The following is a 27,955-nucleotide window of genomic DNA, read 5'->3' on the forward strand; positions in this document are numbered from 1 at the left end:
GGAAAATATCCATGAGATACTGACAGCTGGCAAAAAACTAGAACCAGGGGGTTTGCAGATGTTTTGCAGCCAGCATCAACAACATTAATAATGTTGTTAATTAATTATCAACACTATTGTTGGACTACTGATCGGATGGTCGTGGGTTCAAACCCCAGGTCCACCAAGCTGCCACTGCTGGGCCCCTGAGAAAGGCCCTTAACCCTCAATTACTCAGTTGTATAAACTGAAATAAAAATGCTAAATGCCATAAATGTCAAAATAAAACAGTACACAAAACAACATTAATTTCTTAGACTCAAACCCTAAACATGTTTATGAGCACAACCCAACAAAATAAAGGAGTTACTAAAGGAGAAAAGAAAAAATGACTTAAACATAAAACGTAGTTAAACGTGTACAATAATATTTCGTTTACTTATTAGAATCTTATTGAAATGTTTGAATTACTAAGATTTGCAAGAAACACAATCAAATGGCCACTTAAAGAGGCTAATGACAAATACAACAACCACAGAATACAAATCACACACACAGTAAAAAAGTAAGCTAAAAGGCCTGTTTACTATAAAATAGTAAGTAACAATCTGCTGCAGGCCTAATGGAGTAGGGCAGAGCCCTGTGGCAGTAGGGAGTAAAAACAGGATCCGAGTACAGGACACATGGCCAGTGCAGCCTCCTGGGTCAGGTTTAGGAAACATGTAAAACAACATTCATTGAGAATCTGGGCTCACACTGTATGTTTCAATCACATCTGGAAGCTTACACACTGACAACATGTCACATGCACCACCCCACAGGATTCTGCTTCCATTTGTCAAGCAGAATGAGATGGGCATTCAAAAGAAGGGATTACTCCCAGCAGGCAAACAGCTCCCAGAATGCACCAGGAGCCAGGGTCATATAACACACTGCCAGAGGGCCTGCCATGTGAAAGGAGGTGTCTACAGCAGAAATTGGTTTCTGCTCTATTGGTCATGTTTTTTTTTTGACATATGAGTTTCCTGTCTTGCTAAAGATAAAGAATATTTATACCAACAGTGTAGCTTTATTCAGAGAGACATCAGTACAATAAATCAGAGTGGATTAACAGCATTGCATCTAGCCACCAGGTGGCAGAGTTGGATAGCAAGTAACCTTCAAGCACACAGGAAAGTGAGGAAACTCATAAACGTGTGAAATGCTTCAGACCTGTTTTAGTGCTATAATAAAACACCTGATAGTTACATATAGTAATCCGCTTTGCTTCATCATATGTTGCCCACAAGGGGCAAGAAGGTTAGAACATTTTAAGTAGGCAGACATTAATTAGTCAGACATAGCAAGAGGCAAATCTTTCACTATTTAATTTCTTTTTCATTTATTCTGATTGAGGAGGATCCAAAGTCTATCCCAGGAACACCGGTCATGAGACATTAACACACCCTGCATTTGACACTAGTCTAGATATTCAGTAGCAACATGATTACCTGCAGCTTCATTCCTACAAGTCTATGACTGAGAAATTTATATAATGTAACTGACATTTCACAATATAATAGGAAAATATTTTAGATTTGCTCCATAAACATAATAATTCGGGAATAATTTGGGAATAATTCCCAAACAAGGATAGAGCATCGCATGTCATCATCCAATGTACAGACTGGCAGTAGCCAGTAGATAACAAGCAGAATGATCCATACAGTGAAATGCACTAGTGCTGTTATTGCACTTGTTCTACTCCGCTTGTCCAATCAAATTAGTGAACTGGAACTAACTGTTGTTTAAGAGCTATTTTGATATTGAAAAACCAATATATAAAAAGAATTATTCTACCGACACTACCAAGTAAATCAATGGCACTTATTTTAATATCTTTTCATTTTTACCTTCAATCCCTCTTTTCATATAATGATTTTTATATCTTTTTTAAATGTCTCTCTCTGATTTCAAGTGTACCAATGAGACTTGGACATCATACGGCTTCAAGAATTCACTCAAAAGTTTGCATTCGGCACTTTTAGAACATGTAGACTGGAGAATATTTGATGTTCTTGCTGTGTGATTACAGATGGAGGAGGTTGAATTACCCCTATGAAGACAACGCTTTTTACACTGATAATAATTTGGCTTTTTAGGCGAATGCACGACATTGGCTATTTCGGTTTATTTCATCATCTTCGAGCCTTTGCTTCTCAGATCTCACAGCCGGGGCTTTATCGAGTGTGAGAGTTTTAGACCTTCACAGTCTTTAGGGAGAAAATTAACATGACAAATGATTGCCTCATCCTCAAGCTTGTAAGTGTGGTGACATGAATAAAACAGCCCAGACCTTTGTAGATTTACTTTAGAGTTGGCTAATATATAGTTCTGTTTCGTTGCTCTTGCTAGCTGATGAGACTTAGAATGAATGTAATGTGGTTGTCTGCATGTGTAGGAGTGGAGATTTTTTTTTATTTATTATGTATACCGCAGTGCTTTTGAGTGCCAGAGTTAGTGCTTTTCTTCCTCCCCACCAAACAACTCAGAGCTAAAAGCACACAACTGAATTCCCTCCAGTTCCTACAGGTCATGCTTGGCTTCTCAAAAGAATACCGAAAAATCATTACCATCACGGAAGAAAATGAGTATGGAAACATTTTAACTGATTAATTCGAAGGACTGCATATTAGTATCTTCCCTTGTCATAGACACTGCTCTGTGATAAATGTTCCCAGCTCTCTGAACCCAGTCCAGTAGCTCCTTCTCCATTGTGTGCCTCTCTTCAACCTGCATGTTTGTTCTGTCATCTGTAGCCTCACTTGCCTGTCCATTAGGTGACATTTCTGGACTATTCTCAGCCACTCAGGATACAGAATATGACAACAACTCCGGTACCCAGGTATCAGGCGTGATTTTAATAAGATAAGCCACTGTAACATTTGCTTTGGCCTCCTCGTCACCATCATCACTTCAGCTTGACTTCTTCCAGTCTGGTCTTTCTCTCGTTGCAGCTGCAGTATAGGCTCTGTCAATCTGGACGAGCACTGACTGTTGCCTTTAATGTTGAGGAGCACAGAAGAGCAAACAGACGGGAGAGGATGGAAAAGGGGGATGAGTAGAGACTTACCCAGCCAGCTTCTGTTAAGATACACCGACACAAACACAGGTGGCACAGTAAAGAAATCCACCACGGAGTTCACCTCCAGCCAGAACCAAAGCTTGTCGTTTGCTGCAATAAACTGAGGACAAAAAGTAAGAAAGTGCACATCTCGCAAATATAAAAATTATTTGAATGTATTGTGTGATAACACAATCCCTGGATTAAAAACAGACTGTAAAATGATGTAAAATCTAGAAGTACTTACTCGCAGACCAAAGTAGAGTAAGAAGAACACATTGAAGGCCATGTCGATCTGTAACGTGAAGTCTTTATAGAAGTTCTGACAGGACTCTATAGGGCTATGGAGAGAAATCCAAATACACCAAATCAGCATTTATTAGCCAAGTTCACATACATGCAATAACTTCAGAAAGTATTCAGGGCCCTTCAGTTTCTGGATGTTTTATTGTGTTTTTTATAAAAAGACCTAAGTTTATACTCAGTTCAGTATATAATGCATTTAATTAACTTTTTTGGTATCAATCATAATGACAAAATTAAAACAGTTTGCAAATATAATCAAATTAAACAACTGGAATATTGTGATATTTTGATATCTCCTTTCCTTATAGCATACAGACAACAAAGTGGAAAGTTCCAAAAGCCATAGACCAAAAATAAATCTTATAGGCAATCTGTAGAAACACCTTATTATTACAGGTCACAGACCCAAGAAGATACAAAGCTGTAATTGCTGCCTATGTTGCTTCTGCAAGAATACTGAATAATGAGCATGAACTGTAATCTCAAATGAAAAAGTTTCAGATTTGTACTAAATTTGCTAATATTTAAAAAAAAAATGCATGAAACAACAGAATCGAATCAAATGTATAACACAGTAAAATGTGCAATGCTTTCCTAACCTCCTAACCAACAGATATGAAAAATCTGTCTTGGTTACATATTGTGCTTTCTTAAAAAGAGTATATGATAAAATAAATAAATAAATAAATAAATAAATAAATAAAAATAATCATAATAATAATAATTTACAATAAATACAATACAAAAATGCTCTATATACATGTATATATGTAAATAGCAAAAGACCATCATTTAGCTTGTGAGGCCTTAATAGTATCATTTACATTCCCAAGAATATGTCAGTCAAGATAAACAATTTACAACTGAAGTGTAAGGGCTAAAACAACTGCTGACTGTTTCAATTAAGTTAAAAGGCATGGATACATAAACAACCGTTAGCTCTGGTGGTAAGGTTAATATTGTGGTTCCCTTTCAGTGGCATTAACATCGATCCTGTCCCAAGTTTTAATTATTTATGAACTACTGAGCTATGGAATTAATATAAAAAAATGATGCTCAAATGTAAACAGCAAAGGCACATATGACATGATTCAATGAGCAAAGCTATTAATATATTTTTTCTTTACTGGTATAGCATTTATCTTTGTTGCTAGCTAGCTATGTTTAGCAAGTCTTTTCTGCTGACATACACTCAATTAGCACTTTAGTAGGCATGTTTTTACACCTAATCACTCATGAAACTATTTAAACAGAAAATTATATAGCAGCAAGAAATAAAAAAAAGTATAAAATCCTGGAGATACAGGTCAGCATCTTTGGGTAATGTTCAAATCCACCACTAGTATGAGGGGAAAATCCTCATGTAATCTCAGTGAGTTTAACTGTAGCTAGTCTGAGTATTTCTATAACTGCTGATTGTCATAAACAACAGTATATAGAGATTACACATAATAGTGCACTAAAGACAAACGTATGTTAATGTCAATAATTGCTGGATTGGCAGAAACTATTTGAGTATTGTTGCTAAACAAGTGCATCATTTCGTGCCCATCTTATATTTGACATGAAGCATGATAATGTTCCATGTCACAAAAAAAAAAAAAAAAAAACTGGTAAGATGAACATGACGAATTCAGTGTTCTTCAGTCTGTATCATGTATTACACCTTTGGGATATGGCAGAACAGGAGATTTACAGCATGAAAGTGCGCTTGATGTAATCATGTCAACATGGACTAGTTTCCAAAAGATCAGTGGAATCCATGCCATGAACAGTAAGACATTCCTAATAAAAATCTCAATAAGTGCATAACCTCATTTAAATCACTCTTTACCATGTGACTACTAATATCTTTCTGAGGAACAAGACAACATTTGTTTTAATCCTACAAGTAACCTAGTAAGACACGTCAAATTGTCATTTTCTGCACACACTGACAGATCCTTTTATATGTACATGTAGCCTCTGACAGGCAGTGAACCACTGGATATGAGCTGTACATGCCTTATAGCACAACTTTGCTCCCATTTCACAATAACGTGACCTGCTGACCTTCAGCCTGGATAAGCATCATCAGGAGAATACTTCTAGATGAAGGACATACACTATGGTATGCTTCCCAGACTGCTGATTCTAAAGCTGTCACAGTCACAGTGTGCTCTGCTAACTGTTTATGCAAATATGTCATGGAGACAGAGATAATACAATGATCTGTGAATGCAAAATACATATCTGTGTATGTGTAAACTAGGGAACAGAAAGAGCCTCATTTATTGAAGCACTGTCACTACAGTGTCACATGGTGTCCAGGCAGAACAGGCAGGAACTCAGCTTATGTAAGCCACCTCCTTCAATGCTGTCCCAGCACAAGAACCTGGACAGTTTGTCTTCCACAGGCTTTATATAGAACACGGCTGATTTCAGGTCAAGCACAGAATGCTGGGACAGATGTTATAGCAATGCTCAAACTTATACTAGGTGGCCTCAGGCTTCTACTGGTGCAGCCAAAAGACACAAAGACACAAAGTGTGAGGTGTTGACACCCAGGGAATTGTTCATGCTCTAAAGAATATTTTGAATACGAAATAAATGTTCATTGTGTAAATATTTAATAATGTTCACAATATGTACTGAAACTGTTTTAAATGAAGGCAGCAGGCCAAAACAAACAGATAATAACACTGGGAGGAGCAAGGCATCAGGGAGAGGTGGACCCTGACCCAAGCTAACCCCTGTGCTAGAGAGAGAGAGAGATAGAGTTGTTCCTGAAAGCAGCAGAACTTAATACAGCTGTGACAGATTTAGGTCAAGGCACCATTTTTAAAATAGGAATGATGTAGCACTTGCAAGGGTACCAGACATATACAACCTCAGTTGGGACCCTAAAAATAGCCTCTGTTATTTGAAGCACCTTCTGCATGTAGTTCACTTGAGGTAGAAAACACACAAAGCGTTGCTCCTTGAAGAGAGAAGAGGATGAAAGAGCAAGAAAAGCAGCTTATGGTACTAATGTGAGTACCATACAACATGACAGCCCAGTGCTCACTATCAATGTCTATCATGTAAAACCCTTTAGCTTAAAAAAGTGAAAATCCATGGCTCTCGGTGAACAGATAATGTGTTTTAAACAGAAACATTTTGTTTGTTTTCTCTTTCCTTGGTGGTTTGTTCCAGTAGCCTGATCTAAACAGTGCCTGACTGAGCTCCAAAATAAAACTATATTGCTATACACACTGGCACAACATTCATTTCTACTCTAGTATCATTATAAACTGTTTATTAACTGAGGCAACATTAACAGTTATTAAATATATACTGTAACTTGGAAATACAGGTATTGCATGGTATAAGGAACTCCTGCTTTTAGGACCCAGTATGACCACCAGTATTCCAGCTTCATAGTACATTCTTACAGCATTTCCAGCAAAGTTTTCTGGCAATTTAGAAATGTAACAATGCAAAAAATGAAAGTAAACCTGATAAAATAGTATTCTGTGGCTATTGTTGTGAATTCTGTACAGGTTTCCTGATTTATACATAATTCTTTTGAGACATAAAGAATGTTAGGATTCACTTTTAATTAAAAAAAGTCCACTCACAGTTTAAATCTGAATACAGAGACAGATACTGATAATATTGTTTTACACCCCTTCCTCATGCACACAAACCCATTAGTTTGCAGAAATATCTCACATATAGATCTCTCTTTTCATGTGAATTGATTACAAGTGTTATACAGCAGAGTAAAATGAAATGCCCTCTCTTTCTATTGATTGAAGCCTGCATGGTGCCAAACTACTCATCCCCGCTTTGCGGAAGTTCTGTGTCCCACAGTTCTGCTTCACTGATAAGAGCCTGATGCTGCAGAGAGTTTTTCTGAGTCAGCACTGCTGCATTTTTATCTCATGAATAACTTAAGGAACATGACTTCCAGACTCCTCGACTGAACCTTGAGGTATATTCTTACAGATGATCATGTAAATACAAAATTCGGTGCATTTTTCATAACTTGAATAACATCTCTACCTACTGGATCTACACAATTTTTACTCTCCTTCTTCCAGTGAGTTTAAGGTTAAATATCATGCTCCTGATGTGTGGGAGATTTAAAAAGCACAGGGATGCTCCAGTGGAGTTAAACTATTTGTATTATTCATCTCTGCATTGCAGCAGCATGAGTCTTTTAAAGTGCAGCCATGCTCACATTTATAAATACAGCAAAAGTGGGACACAAATAAAGGCATTCCTTGAAGGAGAGCCTCGCTCCTGTTGGCCTACATACACTATATCTGCCTTCATTGTGCAGACTGAGCTAAAACAGGCCCGTGTCCTAAGGGGGGTAAGTACCATTAGGAACACTGAATTAAAACAAAAGATTTTCTTTTTATCACTTTTATATTATATTATATATATACATAATATTTGTAATACAGATAATATAATTATTTTATATTATCTGTAGGTGTTTACTTAAATATTAACTGTAGATGTGAACTTTAATGTACACCAGTGTGGACAGAAGTGCATGTACTGGACTGTAATAGCATGTGAGTAAATGCATGTACCTGTACTGTGAGACTACAAAGCTCTTAAAAGCTGCTCTTGGACCAGGCTATGTATGAAGTGTATTGCGTAATAACCTTTATATTCATTCACAGGATTGAATATAGAAGTGACAGGCTTACTTACAGAGCTTTTTGACATTTAATTAAAATATTGTGTGCATCAAAAATATATATGAACAAAGCTTTGAATGTTTTTATATTTAATTTAGAGATTAAGTCTTATTTATTAAACTGGTTATGAACACACAAATGCATTTACACAAAAATATGTGGTATTCATGAAAACACTGTTATATCAGAAAAGCATTCAAATCCTACAATAGCTTCTGGGTTCAGATCATGTAATTGTCAGGGGTTACTGCAATTGTTATGCACATTTGTTGCCAAGATTTTTTATTTATTTTTTCGATTTTATGAAATTCTTGTAACTGACTAATGACTTGAAAGACACAAGAAATAAGCAGCCATTCATGGCAGCTGGTGTGCTGCAGTGGCTAAGCCACAATACTGGGATATCCTCTTCTCTTAAGAGATGAGTTCTCATCATTTATATTTTCATCATCATTTCATCATTTTGCTCTCTGTGTGCCTTCCATTTTATAGAGTTGTGTTTCCTTAACTGAATGTAAATCAGCTGTGCTGTCTATGCAGTCAGTAATTTATAAGTTGTCAACATGGTAGAAAATAACCAAATAAACAAAATTTACTAAACTTTACTAAAACACTGATAAATGTGGCCCAATGATTCCATATTATGAGGTGTCTGTTATATATATAACAATGCCATGTCACTGCCTTTTTCCAGTGATCTGTGTGCTTGTGGCTTAACAAATATCATGCCTATGAATTATATCTGAAGAAGATGCTGTTTGGCCACAAGAGAGAGCTGTGCATCCACTTAGCCATTTGAATCTCCCTGTGAGGTCAGCATGGCCACTGAAGCGGGAATAAAGACTCATCTTTGCCCTCCCCACTGCAGCCAGTGCAGCATTATGTCCTACATCAGATACAGAGTTACCTTAGGCAGGATTTTGTGAGAATCACTCAAAATATCATCTCATGTTTTCAGATGGCCTTTTTAATGGACCATTACTTTATGTATTTGAACATCAATGGCAATTTGGCATATACCAGGTTACCTTGTTTTTTTTTCTGGTCATTCTATACATACAGAGAAATAAACAGAAATAAAACAAGCTTTTTTGATAGTGCCATAAAAGATGATCTGTTACCAGCTTACGGTTTAACTCATGCCAGCAGCAGAGGTCAGTTAATGAGTGCTAGCACAGATGGTACATAGAGTGAGAAGGTGTGTGTTGTTTACACACATCTCTGTGGTGAAAACAGTAGGGGAAGAGGGTTTAGCTGCCATGGTGCTGGACTGGGATGAGGAACAGCCATAGTATACCCAAAACTCACAGTCACTGATTAAAAGGCTGTCTGATGTTCATTTCATCAACAGCTTTCTCTATTCTATATTCTCCGATCTGCCCTGTGTAGAAACTAGACCAGAGAATAGCATATAATTCAATCACAAAGCTAAACATACACCAATGACATTAAATTAGCACAGCACAGTCAGACAAGATTGTAGACTTAGATCAGGAATGACATTACAATTCACAGGAAAGACTCCACTATAATCTTACTTATCAGTGTCTGTGTGGAAACTCAATCCATCAGCAACGGAGCTAGCATTAAAAGTACTACACAGTCATTTCATCATCTGCTTTCATAATGTGGTGTTTGCCTGTATTTTAAAGCATTTCTATAACACATACACATTCCTTTCTGGGGAAAGTTCTCACATCTACCATATATTAATACTATAGACCAAATTCCACAGAGACTGTGTGCACGTAAATTACACTCATGGCAACTAGTTTTTTTAGGAACACCAGTAAACTAGTACATAATTTATAGAATTTATCCAAATAGCCAGCCATGTGGCAGCTTATTTTACAAATATAGGTCAAGGGCTTCACATAATGTTTACATCAAACATCAGAATGGGAAAAGAAATGCAAGAAACTTTGACCGTGCCATGGTTGCTGGTGCCAGAAAAGCTGGTTTAAGTATTCAGAAGCTGCCGAACTTCTGGCATCCGGAGTTTACACAGTGAAAAACAAAAATCATCCAATCAGCAGCAGTTCTATAGGTGACACCTTGATGTTGAGACGGGACACAGAAGATTGGTAAGAATGGGTATTGTAACTCACGCTATGGTATCTCAATTAAAAACCATGGGAAGCAAAAAAATGTCTCAGAATGCACAACACATTAAACCTTGAAGCAGATGGGCTACAAAATCAGAAAAGACAATAGGATTCAATCTGGCCAGCAAAGAACAGGAATCTAAGGCTACCTCACTGAAACCGATTAGTTGAAGACTGAAAGATTGTAGCCTGTATTGATGCAGATTTCTGCTGAAACACGTAGAAGTCAAAATTCATAACAATAATTCATAACAAGCAGCTCCCTTATTTCACTGGCCATAGAGAGCATAGTACAGCCTTCATGTTTTCAGTTAGCTCAGTTACCACACCTTGCTAATTCACAGCTAAAAAAAAAAAAATCACCTAGATCACCTAGAATAATCACTACCATAAGCTTTGTATAGATCACAATGAATTGTCTTTTCTGCTGGTGAATTTTATTCTCATTTTGATTGACTGTTGATTTATCTGGAAAAAGCAGGACATGCTTTTTTTTATAGGTGTCTCCTGTTTTGCTGCATCAAGGGGTCAGAATAAAGTGATATGGCTAAACCTTAAATGTTGTCAACAGTCTTAAATATAGGACAAAAAAAGTAAACGGAATGCCTGAAGATAAATGAAACATTTTAATGTCCATTTTAATGTCCAAGAATGTGTGCTTGGTGCATGGACACAATATCACTAGTCAGAAAGACAGTTTATTAACATAATTCCAGCTCCCCTGGCTTCCGTTGATGCCTGTGCAAATGTTCAGTTCTCCAGGTTGTGGTATTGAGCCTGAATTGATGGTGTCATTGCTTCCCCAAGGCAGGATGACAGCAGGCACAGCACATAAGAAAATATGAGTTCCATTTGCACACAGTGCTACCTGGTTGCCTGGGCAACAGCTGGGCAAAGGAAGAGTGCGCTTGTCTCTAAGGATCATGGGGGATGGGAGGCGAGGGCACCAGGGATTTTCCACCTGATGTAACCATAGAAACTGACTCACTTGGCTTCCATTGACAAAATAATCACGCTACCCGGGGCTGGATTTATTTTGCAATGGGACCAGAACAAAGATCAGGAATTCTTTAATGGTACACTTTGCATAACAGGCAATTGAGGGATCATTAAAATGTATCATTACCTACATGGGTAAATCGTATCCTGGTACAGATGAATGTGCCCACCTGTGCTCTGTGCTGGCACAATAAGCCACTGAATTCCCTATATTAGCATAGCTCTTTAAGCACATATCCATTCAGGAGTCTTTTACAGGAAAGATAAGATGTACATGAATGTTTGACCAAAGGAGAAACTGAATGGTAGCTAGCAAATAAGTATGAGAACATGTGCCTTCCCCTTAGGGAAAATAAGTAGAATTTGGTTTAAAATAAGAATTTAATTAATAATGCCCATCTGTTGTAGAGTGTAAAATTTATTAGCTGTTGGCAATTGTAGACAATGGAAACCCAAAGAGATGCCAAGGAAGCTAGAAAAGTGTAATACTCACTCAGACGAGTCTATGAAGTATATTCCAAGGGCTCCAATACTGAGAGCAAAGACTAACACGACCTGGAGAGACAGAGGGGGAAAAATTAATGTTGAACTTTATCAGCCTGCACAAAGAGTTAATAACAGTCTTGATATTACCGTAGTGTGTGTGTGTGTGTGTGTGTGTGTGTGTGTGTGTGTGTGTGTGTGTGTGTGTGTGTGTGTGTGTGTGTGTGTGTATGTGTGTGTGTGTGTGTGTGTGTGTGTGCGCGTGTGTGTATGTGTGTGTGTACGTAATTTTGAGAGTAGGGTTCTGATACACAGCGCTTTCACGCACATATGTCTGGGCACTGGCTGGAGAATCTGGCCCAGCGCAGTGATGGAGAAGGTGCAGCTCCGTGCTTTAGGGGTCAAATCATTTAATCTTATTTCTGCTGCTCGATGTGAACTGGGCACCAAACCCTGATCAGATGAAATGGAAACTACTACTATCAAATGGCTGCTATGCTATGGGGCAGAGCACACCAACACACAAACACACACGTACACACACCCTCGCTATCAGATTGCTTAATGTTTTCTCTGTTACTGCACCTCGCAGAAACCTGATACTGGACACCTACACTGAAGGATGTTAATATGCTAAGCGTTATCAGTGCTGCATCAATATGATGGAGGAATTTGCTGAGTTTATTTTTCACAGAAGCCACAGGCAGAGAAATTGAATCCCTGGTAGTAACAGTGCAGGAGCAGAAAACATTTGAAGTCACTGAACAGAAGAAAACAAGAAAACAGGCTGAAAATATGACATATTTTTAGTGTTGTTTTTTTTCCCAAACTCTAAAAATATTTCAAAGAATAAAGTCAACATGAAGCTTCTTCAAAGTTACAAAAGTAATTTAAAAAAAATGTTATTTAAAAAAATTATTATGTACAAGGTATTAAGGTTTCACTGGCATTATAGGTCAATATTGCATATGGAATGAGTAATATAGTTTCTTTCTAAAGAAAGAAATTGGAGGAAACAGATGGAGAAGCTTAAGTACTGCACCAATAAACAGTTTGAGTCAGCTATTGAGTACTGCATCAGTATGTTAAACAAACCAAGTCCTCATTTGGAAATAAAATGTTCAGCTCAGTGAAAAAAAAAATCTTATTAGTCGGTGGATATGATTTATATGATTTACATTTTATAGTCCTTTAAATACACAATTCACAGGACAACACACACATTGTCATTTCATGTGTATCACAGAAGGCTGCAGGTATCGATACCAGTTTGTTTCTTATCTAAAACTTGTGATCTGTCAAGATCTCTCACTGGTCAAGCTTAAGTTTCTCTGAGTGGAAAGGGTCCTGATAGTATGGCTAAAGGTGAGATGGAAGGAGCTCATGCTCAGATTGCCAAGGCCAAAAAAGCCTCTCTACTCCCTCTGTGGACGCCTCAAACATTTAAGACGTGAAACTAGGCACCTCGGTTGACAGCATGTCAGATCAGTGATAGGGAACTGTTCAACAGGAGGTGGCAATCCTGGAGACCTATGTCGACATACTGAAACTTTCAAGCTTTGACTGTATTTCGGTTCTCAGTACAAGGTCAAGTGACTTAAGCAGCCATAAAACCCATCAAAGTTTACCATCACTTGAACTACAGTATACACTGATTGATGATGTCTGTCTGTCAGTTTTTATGGGCAATGTGTAAAGAGAGAAAAGTCTTGGATCTATTTAAGAATGATGCATAAAGAGAAGCATGTAGCTGTGAAACTGTATCATGAAAGAGCTAGTGTGTGCCTCTACAGTAAGTCCAGCTGTCATGAGCACCATTTCCCTGGCTTAAGTATTATCACTGAAAGAGTTTCAGTTGCCTCTTCTGTATAAACACCCCTCAGCAGTGTTCCACATATAACCTGGCTTTCTTTCCATACCCCAGGCACAGCAGTTGTTGACTCAGCCTGGCTTTATTCTTACACAGAGCATTCATTATACCGGATATAGTGTTAGTTATTTTATTGGTATCCTGCATTATCTAATGAGAAACTCCTCACTGCATTTTTAATAAGCTTCTTTATCTGAGTAACAGCCTGTGGAAAAAGACACAAAAAGAGCCTGCATGTCCTGTGATAAAGATATTAAATAAAAAAAGAAAGACTATGAGCCTCTTTCAAAGGCTGTGTGTTGGATCACTATAGGCGGCACAGTGAGCTTGCTCTCAACATGCTTTCCTCTAATCCCAATAACAGGTATGAAAACTACTGTGGCAGTGAAAATAAGACAAAAGTGCCTGTGACAGGCAAAAATGTACATACACACACACACACACACACACACACACACACACACACACACACACACACACACACACACACACACACACACACACACACACACACACACACAAATACTAGTGCTTCTTTCACCATGAGAAAACCTGGAGAAGAGAAATTGGGAGTTGATCACAGATGAGCTGAGATGATTATACCATTTTTATAATAAGCTAGTTATTCAGCTAGAAACAAATAATTGATTCTGAAAGTAGAATTTGAATTGAAACAATGCCTCTGAGATTAATATGCATATATACAGTACTATTATATGAAATCTATATTCAGAGTCCAACCAACAACCAATTTATGGGAATAAAAATAAACTAAACAGTTATATGGATAATGTCTGCAAACCACAGCAAGCAAATATAACAGTAATTATTCACTTCCTGTCCAATACTGTATGTCATTATTAGAGGAAGCATATTAAATGAGCTTATACATGTGCCTGGCCTACCGAGCCCTGTTTTTTTACAGCTTGCACGTGACCTATTAAATGGAAAAGCAACAGATGTATTTTGTCTAGGATAGTATTACAGCAGTCATATATTGTGCCGTTTCAGGTTGCATCATGGGACAAGGTGTTAACAGTCTGTGTCTGAACTTTCACGTGGATCTATTCACCCACACACTTGCACATGCCCGCAAATACATACACATGCAAGTACAAAAACAAGCAAACTCACATCTGCCTATGGAAACAAAAACAACAAAATATTCTTTCTCTCTTTTTTATGTTGATTTGGAGGTTGGTGTTTGACAGCTATATTTACTCATCATTAAAAAAACATGGGCTTTTGATATATTATTATTATTATTATTATTATTATTATTATTATTATTATTATTATTATTATTATTATTATTATTTTAAGTTGGCATCTGGTATGCAGTTATGTTTCAACATTGTGTATCATGATGGTGTAACATACCTCAGTCCCAGTGCTACTGCATTACACACATCAGCTGAGGTTTATTCTGGTTGACACTAGACCACTTTACACTATGCAGATGAAGTAGAATGAACAAAAGCCAGATCACAGAATCTAGAACGATGATGAATCTGAGGCCGGTGCACCCCCTGATACAACTCTTCTGGCTAGCACAACATGTGCAGACACCTCTCGGGTTGGACAACAACATGCAGGCAGTGAAAATATCCTGTGCTACATTAAAAACGTTGATAGAATATAACAAATATATATTCATCCATTTCTCTTAGCCTGTATTAATGTAGTTAACTAGTGAACTTACGTTATTACCTTTTAGATACCACGTTTGAGACTAGACAGTTAAGATTCCGTGACTGAAATACGAGACTAGGCAGCAGAGACTGGACTATTCAATTAGCTAATGAATTAAAGATTTTTCTATCTTTGTATATATGTTAACTACACATCATTAGTAACTCTGATTAGGAGTTTTTATTTCCAAAATATTTCTGCAGAATTTTTGTCTATACTGTAAGCCTGATCTTCAAGTAACATTATCCCCAAAAAGAACAGAGCCAAAGCTACCAACTCAGATCTGATGCAGCATGACGAAGCACAATTACAGCTTTTTTTTTTACTTATGAATGGTGCTAACATTCGATAAGTATTTAAACTATACTTAATCCAGTCCCTAGGTTTTCTAACCCAGTAGCAAAGCAGGATTTCAGATTTCTCTGGATTTCCCATTTATTTTGTAACTTACATAAGAGATCTAAAAACAGAAAGAATGCTCCATCCCTACACCATGCTTAAATTTGACACATTTAATACTAAGTTATCGCTATCTGATGAAACCCAAATCAGAGAAGATTTCAGAAAAGAGTAAACACAACACTCTGAGTGTGTGTACAAAGCTCTGCATAAAAGAGGCAGCTGAGGGACGTGAATGCAGGGTTCACTTACATTAAACACCAAGGGAGAGTCCCAGCAGGAACCTGTGCCTCCTGCCTGGTGTGCTTCAGTCCCAATGACGTCAATCACAGGAGCAAAATCACAACCTCACCTGAATATTCAGAAGCTCTGTGTCTTAACGATTTAAACCACTGCCTATTGACTAGACTTAATTGGTTTGAATAGACGGTTAAATTCATTCCAGATATTTCAAGGATAAACATGAAGCTCTTAGCTATTTATAATGTCATGAGTCAAAGATTTTCTAAATGTGCTGACTGGGAAGTAGTGCTTATTTTAATACTCTGATTCTCACTAAAAAGGGCATACTGGTTACAAAATAATACAAAACTCCCAACATCAGTACAGACACAGTATCAGCATCAGTATACACCTGTATGTGACACAAATATCAACACAAACAAAGCGTTGATAAATGTATAAATTACTAGGCTACACTGTGAACAATGTTTGGTGTTTAGACCAGTGAATAATTCACCACCTGACTCCATGGGAAATGTCACCCTCTGGACACTGGCTGCCAATTAGCCTCTTAGCAGGAAGTGCAGCATTGATTCAAAAAGATGACTGAATAATCTACATCCAGAAATGGTTTACATTGAGCTCACTGTCAGTACGTGTTACACAACTGGAGCACAGTCAAAATGATCACAAAAATCTTCAAACAAATGTGAAAAACACATCTAACATTTATTAAATTGTTATATAGGCTAGCCTAGTAAAAGCCCCAACACATGCCCAGGCACGTGTTTTTGGTAATTAACTAGATTTTAAGTGGCTACAGAAAAGCTAGCACTATTTAATTAACCAGGTAAGAGCATTAATACAATCGTATTAAGGATGTGCATATGGATGTAAGAGAGAAAATGAACTCAAATACCCAGGGAAAGACAACTATATTCCAAGTCTTTATTTTGATCCTGATAATATCTCTACATTTCTGCTATTTGCTGTGTTGTTCTCTACTTGCATCAGACATAAATATGTTATTTAGGTCTGGCTAGCATCTTCATCTTTGCTTGACAGATTGTGTTTAAAAGCCAGATAACTGTGCCACCTGCACATACTTGAAACTTGTTTTTCCCTATATTTCTCCTCAATCTGTTCACCTACCAGTTCCCACCCACTATGCAAGTCTCTCATATCCTATGACAACTACCACCCAGGGAGAGTAAAAACTTCCTCCAAGACACGTGAAGCCAGCCAACTGTGTGATTCCGAACTGCTTCTCATGCTTTGCCTTCTTCTGCATACATGAGCACACAGACAGTTACCGTGGGTGTGGAGTAGTTTCATATGTCCTCCATGTCTATATTGTAAATGTGTATGTGAATGTGATGGGGTTGGCTCCTAATTCATGACTATCTTGAAAGGCATATTTGACAGGTGTATAAAAATATGACCAGAACCTTCCCAACAAACCTGGATACGTAATCTGCTTATCCGAGATGTCTGGGCCAATGATTTGTCCACACAGAGGCAACAAACAACCCAGTTTAGGTGTGTAACAACATTGTCACATTAAACATACACTGACACAAATCTTATCTCCTTTACTAGCTTACAACAAACTTCCCACATTAGCCAGAATTCCATTTCCATTATTTTACAAATCCCCAATGGGCCTTCATGGTCAAAAAAATATCAGTTTCCTAGATGGAACTTCCAAGTAGTGTTGTGGATGGAGCCTATAGACGAAATGAGCCCCAGAAAGCCCTAGAGAGCAGCAATTCTTTCGTAACTACACCAGGTCATCCTGTTAATCCCCACTCTATCAATCAACATTACAGCCAAATTTAAACATACTGCAATAAATAGTGAGTGAAGACAGCATATCACTCAACCCCCATGCCTGTGTGAAACCCGCACATCATAAAACAAAATAAATATACCTCTTGTCAGACAGCCACACTTTGGTTCGGTTACAAATACAGTTTATAAAAGTTTTAACTTATTGACAAATTGCCTGCCTTTTTTATAGAAAGGGTTGTGGTGATATGAGAAAAAAATAAATATGAACATTATATTATTAATACATACAACCACAGTCTATTAGTTCCCTTGTATTTAATGTCCTTTCAGAGTTTCACCATAACCCACCACAACCATTTATTGCTCCTCAATGTTAATTGAAAAAGTCATACAGAAAGAAATATGGTCTCAGTGTATGCATGTCTGTCAAACCTCATTTTAATATTTGACTATTACAAGCACTTGTCACATGACTATAACAAGGATGTAGGCAATGCCTGTGTTAGGAACTCAACTAATACGTAGAAATTCTCAGGAAGGCATAATAGATTATCTTCAGAGAGATAATCATCTTGTTTTACTAAAGAAAGATTTATCTACATTTTGAAAAATTCAGTCAGGTGAGCACATGATCATACAGCTCAGTGAAACCTGTGAAACCCGTGGTACTTGTCTGAAGGACAAGGGGCAGGGCGGCGAGTAAGGAAAGCATCTGTCTTGCTGAGGAGAGATTTATAGCAAATGGATGAGGATGAGGGAAATAAAACTGTCAGACATGTCCTTAAGGCATTTAGTTAAGGTTTGTAAGGTCTGTATTGTTTGCTAATCAATACTTGAACACTACCCTAACCTCACAGTAATGTTAATGTAAAAAGCTGAGCCAGCTAGCACACATGCTACAATAAGATTTTGGGGGTTTTTTTGCCCATATGATGGAGTCCAATTTTTAATACTTAGCAAGCTCAAAATCTTTAGGCCATATGCTCTTCAATGCAAACAAACATAAAATATTTTTAAATCTGCCAATCTCACCTCTGCAGACCATTTATCAAAGCAATGCATCCAATTACAGCCCAGTAATAATTATTACACGCATTCGCAGTCACATATGTCTAACCTACATGATAAGATCTCTACAATAAAATCTCAACCTTGCAATATCCTGAAAAAGGTGATGTTATAAAGATCCACACACCCCATTCTATTATTGTGTCAGATAACTATTTAAAACATCTAGTCCATCCATCCAAGTTAAAACACGCTAGGCACAGGATGTCCCAATGCTGTGATCATCTTTGATGGTGGCTGACAACAGATATTGAAGAGAACACTGACAGACTGACAGCCAAAAATGATGTGTCAAAGCAGCCTGCACGAGAGAGAAGGACACCGAGGAGCCCCAGCTGATAGGATAAGGCACTACGTCAAGCTGGGCTACAACCCTGTTTCAGTGACCTTGAGTGTTGACCGGCCTAAAGAAGCACAGTGGATATTATAATGGGATTTTGCAGGGGCCTGTGACGCATGCAGGATGATAAGCACTGTGATTGGCCCAGCTTAGAGGTGGGAGGATGTGCAGCATGTGACCAGAATACAGACTGGCTCCCTGAAGTGCTTGTGCACAGGTCACTGTCTGCATAGCAAGGACATCAGAACATGTGTGTCCATAGTTTAGCATCAACTTGCATATACTCATGTCCTGGTTTTGTGTATTATTTGTTCATGGGCTCAAATAATATTCTAAATATATCATGGCTTGTATCATGTCCTACACACACAATACTATGACTTTAGTAGGGGTTGATTTTGTAGGCATATCAACAGTTTAGCATGGGTTAGCAACACCAGCCTGACTCATGTATAGAAAAGGGAAATATGTTGCCAAAAATATTACCAGAATCTGATTTGATTCACAGTTATCAAGTTAATTCACGCATCTCCATACATTCAGAGTAAATACTAAAAAACAAACAAAAGAAATATTAATATTTCTTAAAAAGAAAATTACAAAGCTGTAATTTAATCATTATTATGATAATCAAAATAGCCCACCTGATTGACATTTATTAAATTGTAGCTAAGGTACAAATTTTGGTCAATTAATTACTGCAGTTTTGATTGATGTTAGAGGCAGCATGGCAATTCTGCCTCATACTGTAGTTCCAGGGTCCCTAATGTGATGCTGAGTTTCAGTGCATTTTCCCTGCATGTCTGTGTGTGATTTCTCTTACTTTTATGTCCAAAATCAAGGCAGCAGGTAGAAAGTGTACTTAACAGTAATTAAACAGAAAATTCAGTATCATCACATCCTGAGTTCAAACACCAACTGCATCCCCAGCCCTGACATAATCATAGGTAAAGGGATGTCACCAATGCAAAGACACTCCATGCTGTTTATTTGGTAATATTTTAGCTTTATAGATATTCTAGTAAATGTTACAGGTTGAACACCCAATTGTTGCAGTGGATGGCTAGAGTAATCTGAGTGCCCAATACAGACAATTAGCACAGTGTATTTACTTAATCCAGGTTTATACAGTTCAATTTGTGGCCAGACCTTGCAGCCTACATGTCTGAACACTAAAACAGTTGCAAAATCAAGTACGCTCATGGGCAGAAAAATATTCCTTTATTACCTCTACTGTAGTTCACTTTCTTTACTTTCTTCACAATTTCTTGGTGTCCTCTTTTGCTTTACCTTTTAAAATGTGTTCTAGGCATAACATTGCATCTCGTATACTTAAGGTCTGTTTGTGTTTTCACAAGGGACTATTTCCTGACTGACAACCGAAAGTAGTAATTTTACTTAATGAAGACTGATGTTAAAGAATATTCCTCATATAATCAGGCATGAAACAGGCTTCAATGTATAACATCCTGGTCAGTCAGAATTTAAAATCTTTAATTTGCTAAGGTAAAGTTATAAATATCAATGTCCTATTAATAATGGCCACACCGCAGACCATGTATCTCTTTAAAACAATATTATTATAGAATCACTGTATTTTAACTAAATGCTTATCAATGATATGTTAAAACCATATCAAAAAGGTTCTAGCTTAGAGGGTTAGTGTACATCATATGTTACATTCTTAAAATGTGACCATCAAGACTTCCCATAAGAGTGATATCTAGACAGTGATTCAGCTGTAAGCAGTGAAAGGCCATTCTGTTCCTCAGCATTGAGCTGTATGTGCTGAACCTGTGGAGGAAGTGTGTGACATTTCCCTGCTGAGATTTGCGCAGAGCTGTATCCCTGCTTATCAAGCCTTCTGTCACCATGTTACAGCTATTCTACCCTATTACAGCTCATGTAGCCACAAAAGCCACAAAACCCTGTAGCTTATAGGTGTAAATGGTGCATTTTTCTCCATTGTGGAGTAAGGGTTATGGGTAAGAGACATCCTCCACCTTCCTCTAGTTTTCATTTATAAGAGATTTAAACATTCGATCGTAATTATAACTCTTTAAATGGCTAAAACTAATGTACAGTACTTTGAGTGTTAATAGACAGTGAATTAGTGAGGCCCACCTTGAAAGTTTCAACCCTGTAAAACACAAAGTAAAATGAACTACGCAAATAAAAAGCATCTTTAAAATGTTAACTGTAATTACATTCCTATCTATAAATCTGTTCAGAGACTTAGTCACATATAAAGCAGAATAAAATGGAATGATTTTGAAGATGATGAATGCTAAATTTGAACAAAATCCTGATGAATAAAAAATATGCTGATGCACAATACATCTAGGAAAGTGTATGTATGCAGATATAGTAAAAATGTATTATTTAAAGTGGTAAATAATTTATTCAATAGAGGCATTAGTGTTTGTGGATGAAATCAGTTTTTTTAATCAAACACTCACTAAATCAACTATATGGACTGCACAGATCTACACCAAAAACACATTCTTCCAATATACATCCATCAAACTGTTTACTGTACATGCTGTTTTGTTTTTGCTCTTTGCACATGCTGTCTCACATTTCAGTTGATTGTTGTTTTGTACAGTATTGTAAAGCTGTATTGTCTTTTGTGCATTGTCTTTATGTATCTAGGACTACTCACTTAAGTCCTTATAGCTCTGTCTTTGTTCTATGTACAGTAGCATCATGGTCCTGGAGAAACATTGTCTCGTTACACTGTGTACTACAACAGCTATATATGGTTGAAATGACAATAAAAGCTTCTTGACTTGACTTGACTTGACTTTATTTGTGTTATTTAAGCTTTATTTAATGTTCCAGCTTTTTCTCTGCTCATCAATACTGAAACATAACATGGAATATGGCCACTTTCCATATACTGCTGTGCTACTGCAGTATATAAAATCTACTAGCTCACTGACTTCAGGCCTCATACTAGATATTTTTGGCTCACATAGGAAGGTAAATGGCCTGTTCTGGTTTAAGCCCTGGATTTAAGGGACTCCTTCAATGGTGTACTGAATTTTGGAAACTGCACTCTAGAACAAGATGGACAAAAACAAACTCAGGAAATCATCTGCACTATTGATAGCCAGGCTGCTGCAAATCTGGGTTTACCCCCAACCCAAGATATGTCAGTGGAACACTCAAAACGGGCTGACACTTTCAGCTGTTTGTGGTGATGTGGATCTACAGCGCTCCACAGTAATCAGGTATTTGCTTAGAAAAGAGGGTCCAAGACTGCATAATGGATAACCGGTGCACGGCTAACTGATGCTCAGTGCACAAGTTTCTGGTCTCACAAGGTCAGCCTCCATCCTTGATATGATGGTGAAGCTATCAAAATGAGGGTGACTGCAGCTGACTACCAGGTTACATATTTCTTGCTTAGCCAAAACAATTTCTGCCTCCTGTTAGATGTTATAAAATGCATAGGGAGAATAAATCATGGAATAAACCCAGCAGTGACCCTGCCATTAGACACTGTGTTGGGCATGGGCACTGTTTTAACAGTCCTTAAGCAACAATTAAGTGGTTAAAAGCAATCAGCGTTAGCTGGAAAACCTGTACACATGGAGCAAAGTGCATTGGTGGAAACGGCCTTGGCAATCAACTTCAAATACTGTATGGTTGATATACAATATTCAAAAGAAATCCTTCATCTACAGAGCCAAACAATGTGCTCATTCAGTGCAGAGATAGAGAAAGGATAGAATACATGCATTACCAGGCAATTCCTGTCTCTACAAGCTTTAAGTTCAATGCTGAGTACCAGGTGGGTGCACAGCATGAAAATGTGGGAGTCTCTGGGTGTCTTCCTCCAACATCCTTGCCATGGCACTAAAGGGGTTGATCTGAAAATCTAGGCCTTATATAAGTATAGCAAAGAAGCCTACTGTATACCCAGCCGTCCACATGATATAAAAGAAAGCATGACACATCAGACCCAGCCACCTTCTTCCACTGCACCCTGGTCCAGTTCTGAGGCTCAAATGCTGATTCTTAGTAGTAGCAGTAGGTTCTTTTGGCAGTGGGCAGAGATGAGCATGGGCACTCTGCCCAGTCTGCAATGCACTGTGTGTTCTGACACCTTTCTATTAAAGCCAGCATGTGCTACTGTAGCCCTTCTCTGGGATCGGACTAAACAGGCTAATGTTCACTGCCCACAAGTATCAAAGCGCCTTGAGCACCCATGACCCTGTCGCCAATGCAACGGTTGCCCTTCCTTGGACTTTGACACTTTTTGCAGGTACTAACACTTGCATATCTGGAATACCCCAGTCATATAGGAATCACAATTTGACCCTGGTCTAAAAAACACATTTTTCCCTGCTTCTAAAACACCAAGTTTGAGAAGTGAATGTCTACTTGCTGCCAGTGTAACGAAATAATATTATTCACCACACCTGTCAGTGGTTTCAGTATTATGGGCAGTTAAGGTGTATGCTAACATGATGTTCTGGTAAATTTTTGCACTCTGGTAAAAATAAATTTTAGAAACATGCAGACATTTGGCAGAGCATTCAGCATTAACTCTGTTAATAGGATGGTTTTATGTGAGGATATGCACGGTGCTGTGGTTTTATTCGAGATGCAGCACTGCTGCTAGTATGAGTCACAGTGTGAACTGTCATTAGTGATTACAGCAGTCTGATTCATGCTTGGACCAACATGGTTGACACATTTAACAGAGGCCTTTACTGGTACATTGCACGTGCAAGCACACACACACACACACACACACACACACACACACACACACACACACACACACACACACACACACACACACACACACACACACACACACACACACACACACACACACACACACACACAAAATAAGAAAATACAAGGGGTTAAAACACATTTAGTGTTAATGTATGAATTTGTATAAGTGGTAAGTAGTCTAGCATTTGGTAATGAGCAAAACTCTACAGTACATCATTAATATGTCTTCTTACCGTCATGAAAAGTCAAGAAAGACTGTCCTTGGACCTGTCAAATGCACTAACAAAATGGTATAATGTAGTAAATGCAAGCCCCTAAGGCTAATTTCATCATTCTATTAAGAACACAGCAATGGGAGGGTCATGTGAAGATTTTAATCAATTTACATAAAATATGGCTGCCAGAGAGATGAAATTAATAATGAATAGGTATTATATTTCATACAAATTTTCAATGTCAACCAAAACACTGAAGTAATAGCAGTGTTGTCTCCTACAAATAGACCTATTATTAAGAGCAAATTTGATTTAATGCAAAAGAACTGCTATAACAAAGTTCCCAAACTAGTCACAAGGAAGAGTGCTGCTGAACCGGAACCATTTGACATTTATTCAGGACTCCACTGCTCATGTGGACGATGAAAATCATATGCACTTCAGACAGCAGTCTCAGGCCTCGATGTCGGCGCAACAATATTAATCTCCAACATCAGCCAACATCCTCATCAAGATTATAGTGAATCCTGGGAAAGCTTGGTGTAAGTTACGAAAACACAGTGAACACCAGTCCATTTCATAAAAGCTCTACAATATCTGGTAATTGAACATGATTACCATTTGTCTGTACCATCCTCTCTGGAGCACATCAGAATAGAATGGGTAGGAGAAACAAAAGAAAAAAATGCCCTGTGGAATTAAGACCACATTCTCCTATTTACATGTAGGCAAATGGACAGTGCTACGTACACAATCCTGAATCTCTATGTTCATCTCTATGTAAATCTTTAGTCTGAAGTTATGAGGGCAATGTCAACTACATACAATGTCTGCATTCTATGTAATCTTTGAATAATCTCTATTATAGTAAGTTATGTGAAAAAAATGTTTAATTTAATTCATTTAAAAATATATATTATAGCTTAAATGAAAATAAAATAACAAGTTGGGCTAAATAATATTGTGTAATAGTAAAAAAAAAAAAAAAAAGGTTCTTATGTTCTTTGTTCCACATCCCATATAGTCTGAAAAATTAGGTTGATTTAGTCTCAGAAGACAGACAACAGTGACACAATTTTGCCTAATTAATTCTTGACTTCATTTCTCCTGCAACTGTTAATGCAACAGTTACAAAATAGATAACTGCCCTTTTGGCTACACTTGAATCATTAAAACATGTAGAAAAAAATATTTTTTTATGTATGATTTTGTATGTATGATTATCTATCTGAACAACTAAAATCCTATAATCAAAACTACACATTTTGACATCCTACATTCTTTATATTTTAGATGGTAAAGTAATTAAGTGGCTTTTTGTCAGTGGAGATAATTCAGAACATATATTTGTGTCATGATCTGAACTGAAAACTGTAGCAGCTTGCGTTAAACAAAAACACTACTCCTATCTACTGTGTCTACCCATGTGAGGTTAAGGACCTTTAATTGAAGGTGTCGGAAGGGAAAGAATGTACTAGTCGGGTGAAAGTTAGCTATTAACAACATGATCGTGACTGAATCCTGATGTAATTGATAAAAAGTGTGATTCAGTGTGAGGCATCTACAATGACACTGTCTAATCAGGATTATTATTATTATTCATATATTCATATTGCATGTTTCCTTTGCTCATGTTACATGCACACCAAAAAGATGGAATTAACTCATTTTTGATAACAGTTTAATGAGAGGTGGAGTTGACAAGTTATGAAATAAACATTTAGAGAGGAAACATTTATAGTGATCCTTGAACACAAATATCCAATGAAAAACTCATGGAAGCTGTTCTAAATCTGAAAGGCTGAGTTATGCAATAGGACATGTCTAGATTTTATAGTCCTAATATCAGCAACATATATTTTACAGCCTCCAAATGGAACAAGAGGGAGACATAAAAACTAGTATATACTATCATAGCATGCAAGACCTTGCATGAGCAATTACTTTGTAAGTGATGACCAGCCAAAACAGCCTTTCAAACTTAAGCTAAGGTGATGCTCAATTCATCAAAAGACCTGATGTAAAGGATGGCTAAATATGTAGCTCTATCTGCAGGATGTGGGTGCTGGAGCTGTATAAGCTGCAAAAACCTGCGAGAACCTGAGGGAAAGGAGCTAGTTTTCTGTCAAGTGCACAGGGAACACAGGATGACACACCATGTGAGAGATCACTCATGAGGGAATATTTGAGAATACAGTTTGCCCCTACAGTACAACAAACCATAAAATTAAATCAATATACATATCTTTACAGTTAAATGTGCTGAATATCTTTCTCCCATGTGCCAATGTCAAGTGGGGGGGGGGGCACGGTGGCTTAGTGGTTAGCATGTTTGCCTCACACCTCCAGGGTCGGGGTCCAAAGACATGCATGGTAGGTTGATTGATAATAATAATAATATCTGATACTAACACTTCATGGGCCACATTCACAGTTTTGCACTCTTAGGGAAGCATAAATATAAAGGTACATAATAACATCCAGGGGGTACGGTGGCTTAGTGGTTAGCACATTCGCCTCACACCTCCATGGTTGGGGGTTCGATTCCCGCCTCCGCCTTGTGTGTGTGGAGATTGCATGCTCTCCCCGTGCCTCAGGGGTTTCCTCCGGGTACTCCTGTTTCCTCCCCCGGTCCAAACACATGCATTGATTGGAATCTCTGGAATATTGTCCGTTGAGTGTGTGTGTGTGTGTGTGTGTGTGTGTGTGTGTGTGGGTTGGCATTCCGTCCAGGGTGTATCCTGCCTTGATGCCCGATGACGCCTGACGCACAGGCACCCCGTGACCCGAGAAGTAGGGATAAGCGGTAGAAAATGAATGCATGAATAATAACATCCACCTATTTGTGTTTCAATACCACTTATCCGACACAATGTCGAAGGAAGTCTATCCCAGGGGACAAGGCAGGAGACACTCTGGATAAGATGCTAATCTGTTGCAGGGCAAAAGCTTATACACACAAATTCAGACAATGAATATTTTGAGATGCTAAATAGTCTGTAGTGCATGGCTTTGGACTGGGGAGGAAATCCACAAAGTGCAGGAAGAATATGCAAACTCACCCAGGGTAGACGCAGGAACGCAGTAACCAAACCCTCAACCCCAGAGACATGAGGCAAACATGCAAACCAATAACCACTATTCCCCTTAATAACATACATAATGTAATTATTTTGTTTACAGAAGAGGCTTTTATAATTTCCCAATAGGTCAGAATGCTGCGTCCGCAAAGAAGGTCTATCAAACTATAATTAGCAAACTGTTTGCATGTAACTACAGAATCAACCACAACAGTCACAGATATTGATTCGCAATTACAGAATGCAAACAGCAAAAATCAAAAACAATACAGCTAAATGAGGCACTCAGTTCCTGATAGGAAGAAAATGTTAAATAATAGCAGGATGAACTTGGCAGAAACAACGGCAGTGTCACGATGTGACACGGTGAGACAAAGGCGGGTGAGGATCCAAACGCAGTTTAAGGTTTTTAATAAACAAAACACAAACAAACAGGCAGGCAACGCGGAACAAACAGGAAACGGGAACACGGACATGCACACACCAACAACGACCAACAACATTGAAGTGAACAGACAGAGTATATATGGTGAACGAGAACCAATCACAAAACAGAGACAGACAAGGACTAAGACAAAACACCTGAGGAAGAGATTGAATGTAATTAGTGTCCATGGTAACAGATAGGTGGGCGGGGTCAACAATTAACATCAGGGAGAGACGGCAGACAGAAACAAGGGGAAACAGACAGACACGTTACAGAACCCCCCCCTACGAGCGGCTTCCAGACGCTCCCAAGTCCACAAAAACCAGTCCAGGAGGGTGGAGCGAAGGTGTAGCCAGGGTGGGAGGGCGGGTCGGGTTCGTGTAGTGGTGGCGCCCGCTGAGCAGGAGGCCAGGGCGGCGCCGGCAGAGCAGGAGGCCAGGGCGGCGCC

The 27,955-nt window shown here is 38.1% G+C and overlaps 1 protein-coding gene across 24 annotated transcripts in view; it reads right to left on the reverse strand.

The window, feature by feature from the left end:
- Positions 1-27,955, reverse strand: part of kcnma1a (potassium large conductance calcium-activated channel, subfamily M, alpha member 1a) — a 130,497-nt gene that overhangs the window by 57,413 nt on the left and 45,129 nt on the right. For all 24 annotated transcript variants that reach the window (XM_047812576.1, XM_047812577.1, XM_047812587.1 and 21 more), the window contains exons 3-5: positions 11,662-11,723; positions 3,330-3,423; positions 3,092-3,203 (exon numbers count right to left, since the gene is read on the reverse strand). In XM_047812576.1, coding sequence (XP_047668532.1) covers positions 3,092-3,203; positions 3,330-3,423; positions 11,662-11,723 — 268 coding nt within the window. The remainder of the gene's footprint in view (positions 1-3,091; positions 3,204-3,329; positions 3,424-11,661; positions 11,724-27,955) is intronic.

Source organism: Tachysurus fulvidraco, chromosome 4 (assembly GCF_022655615.1).
Source record: "Tachysurus fulvidraco isolate hzauxx_2018 chromosome 4, HZAU_PFXX_2.0, whole genome shotgun sequence".
NCBI lineage: Eukaryota > Metazoa > Chordata > Actinopteri > Siluriformes > Bagridae > Tachysurus > Tachysurus fulvidraco.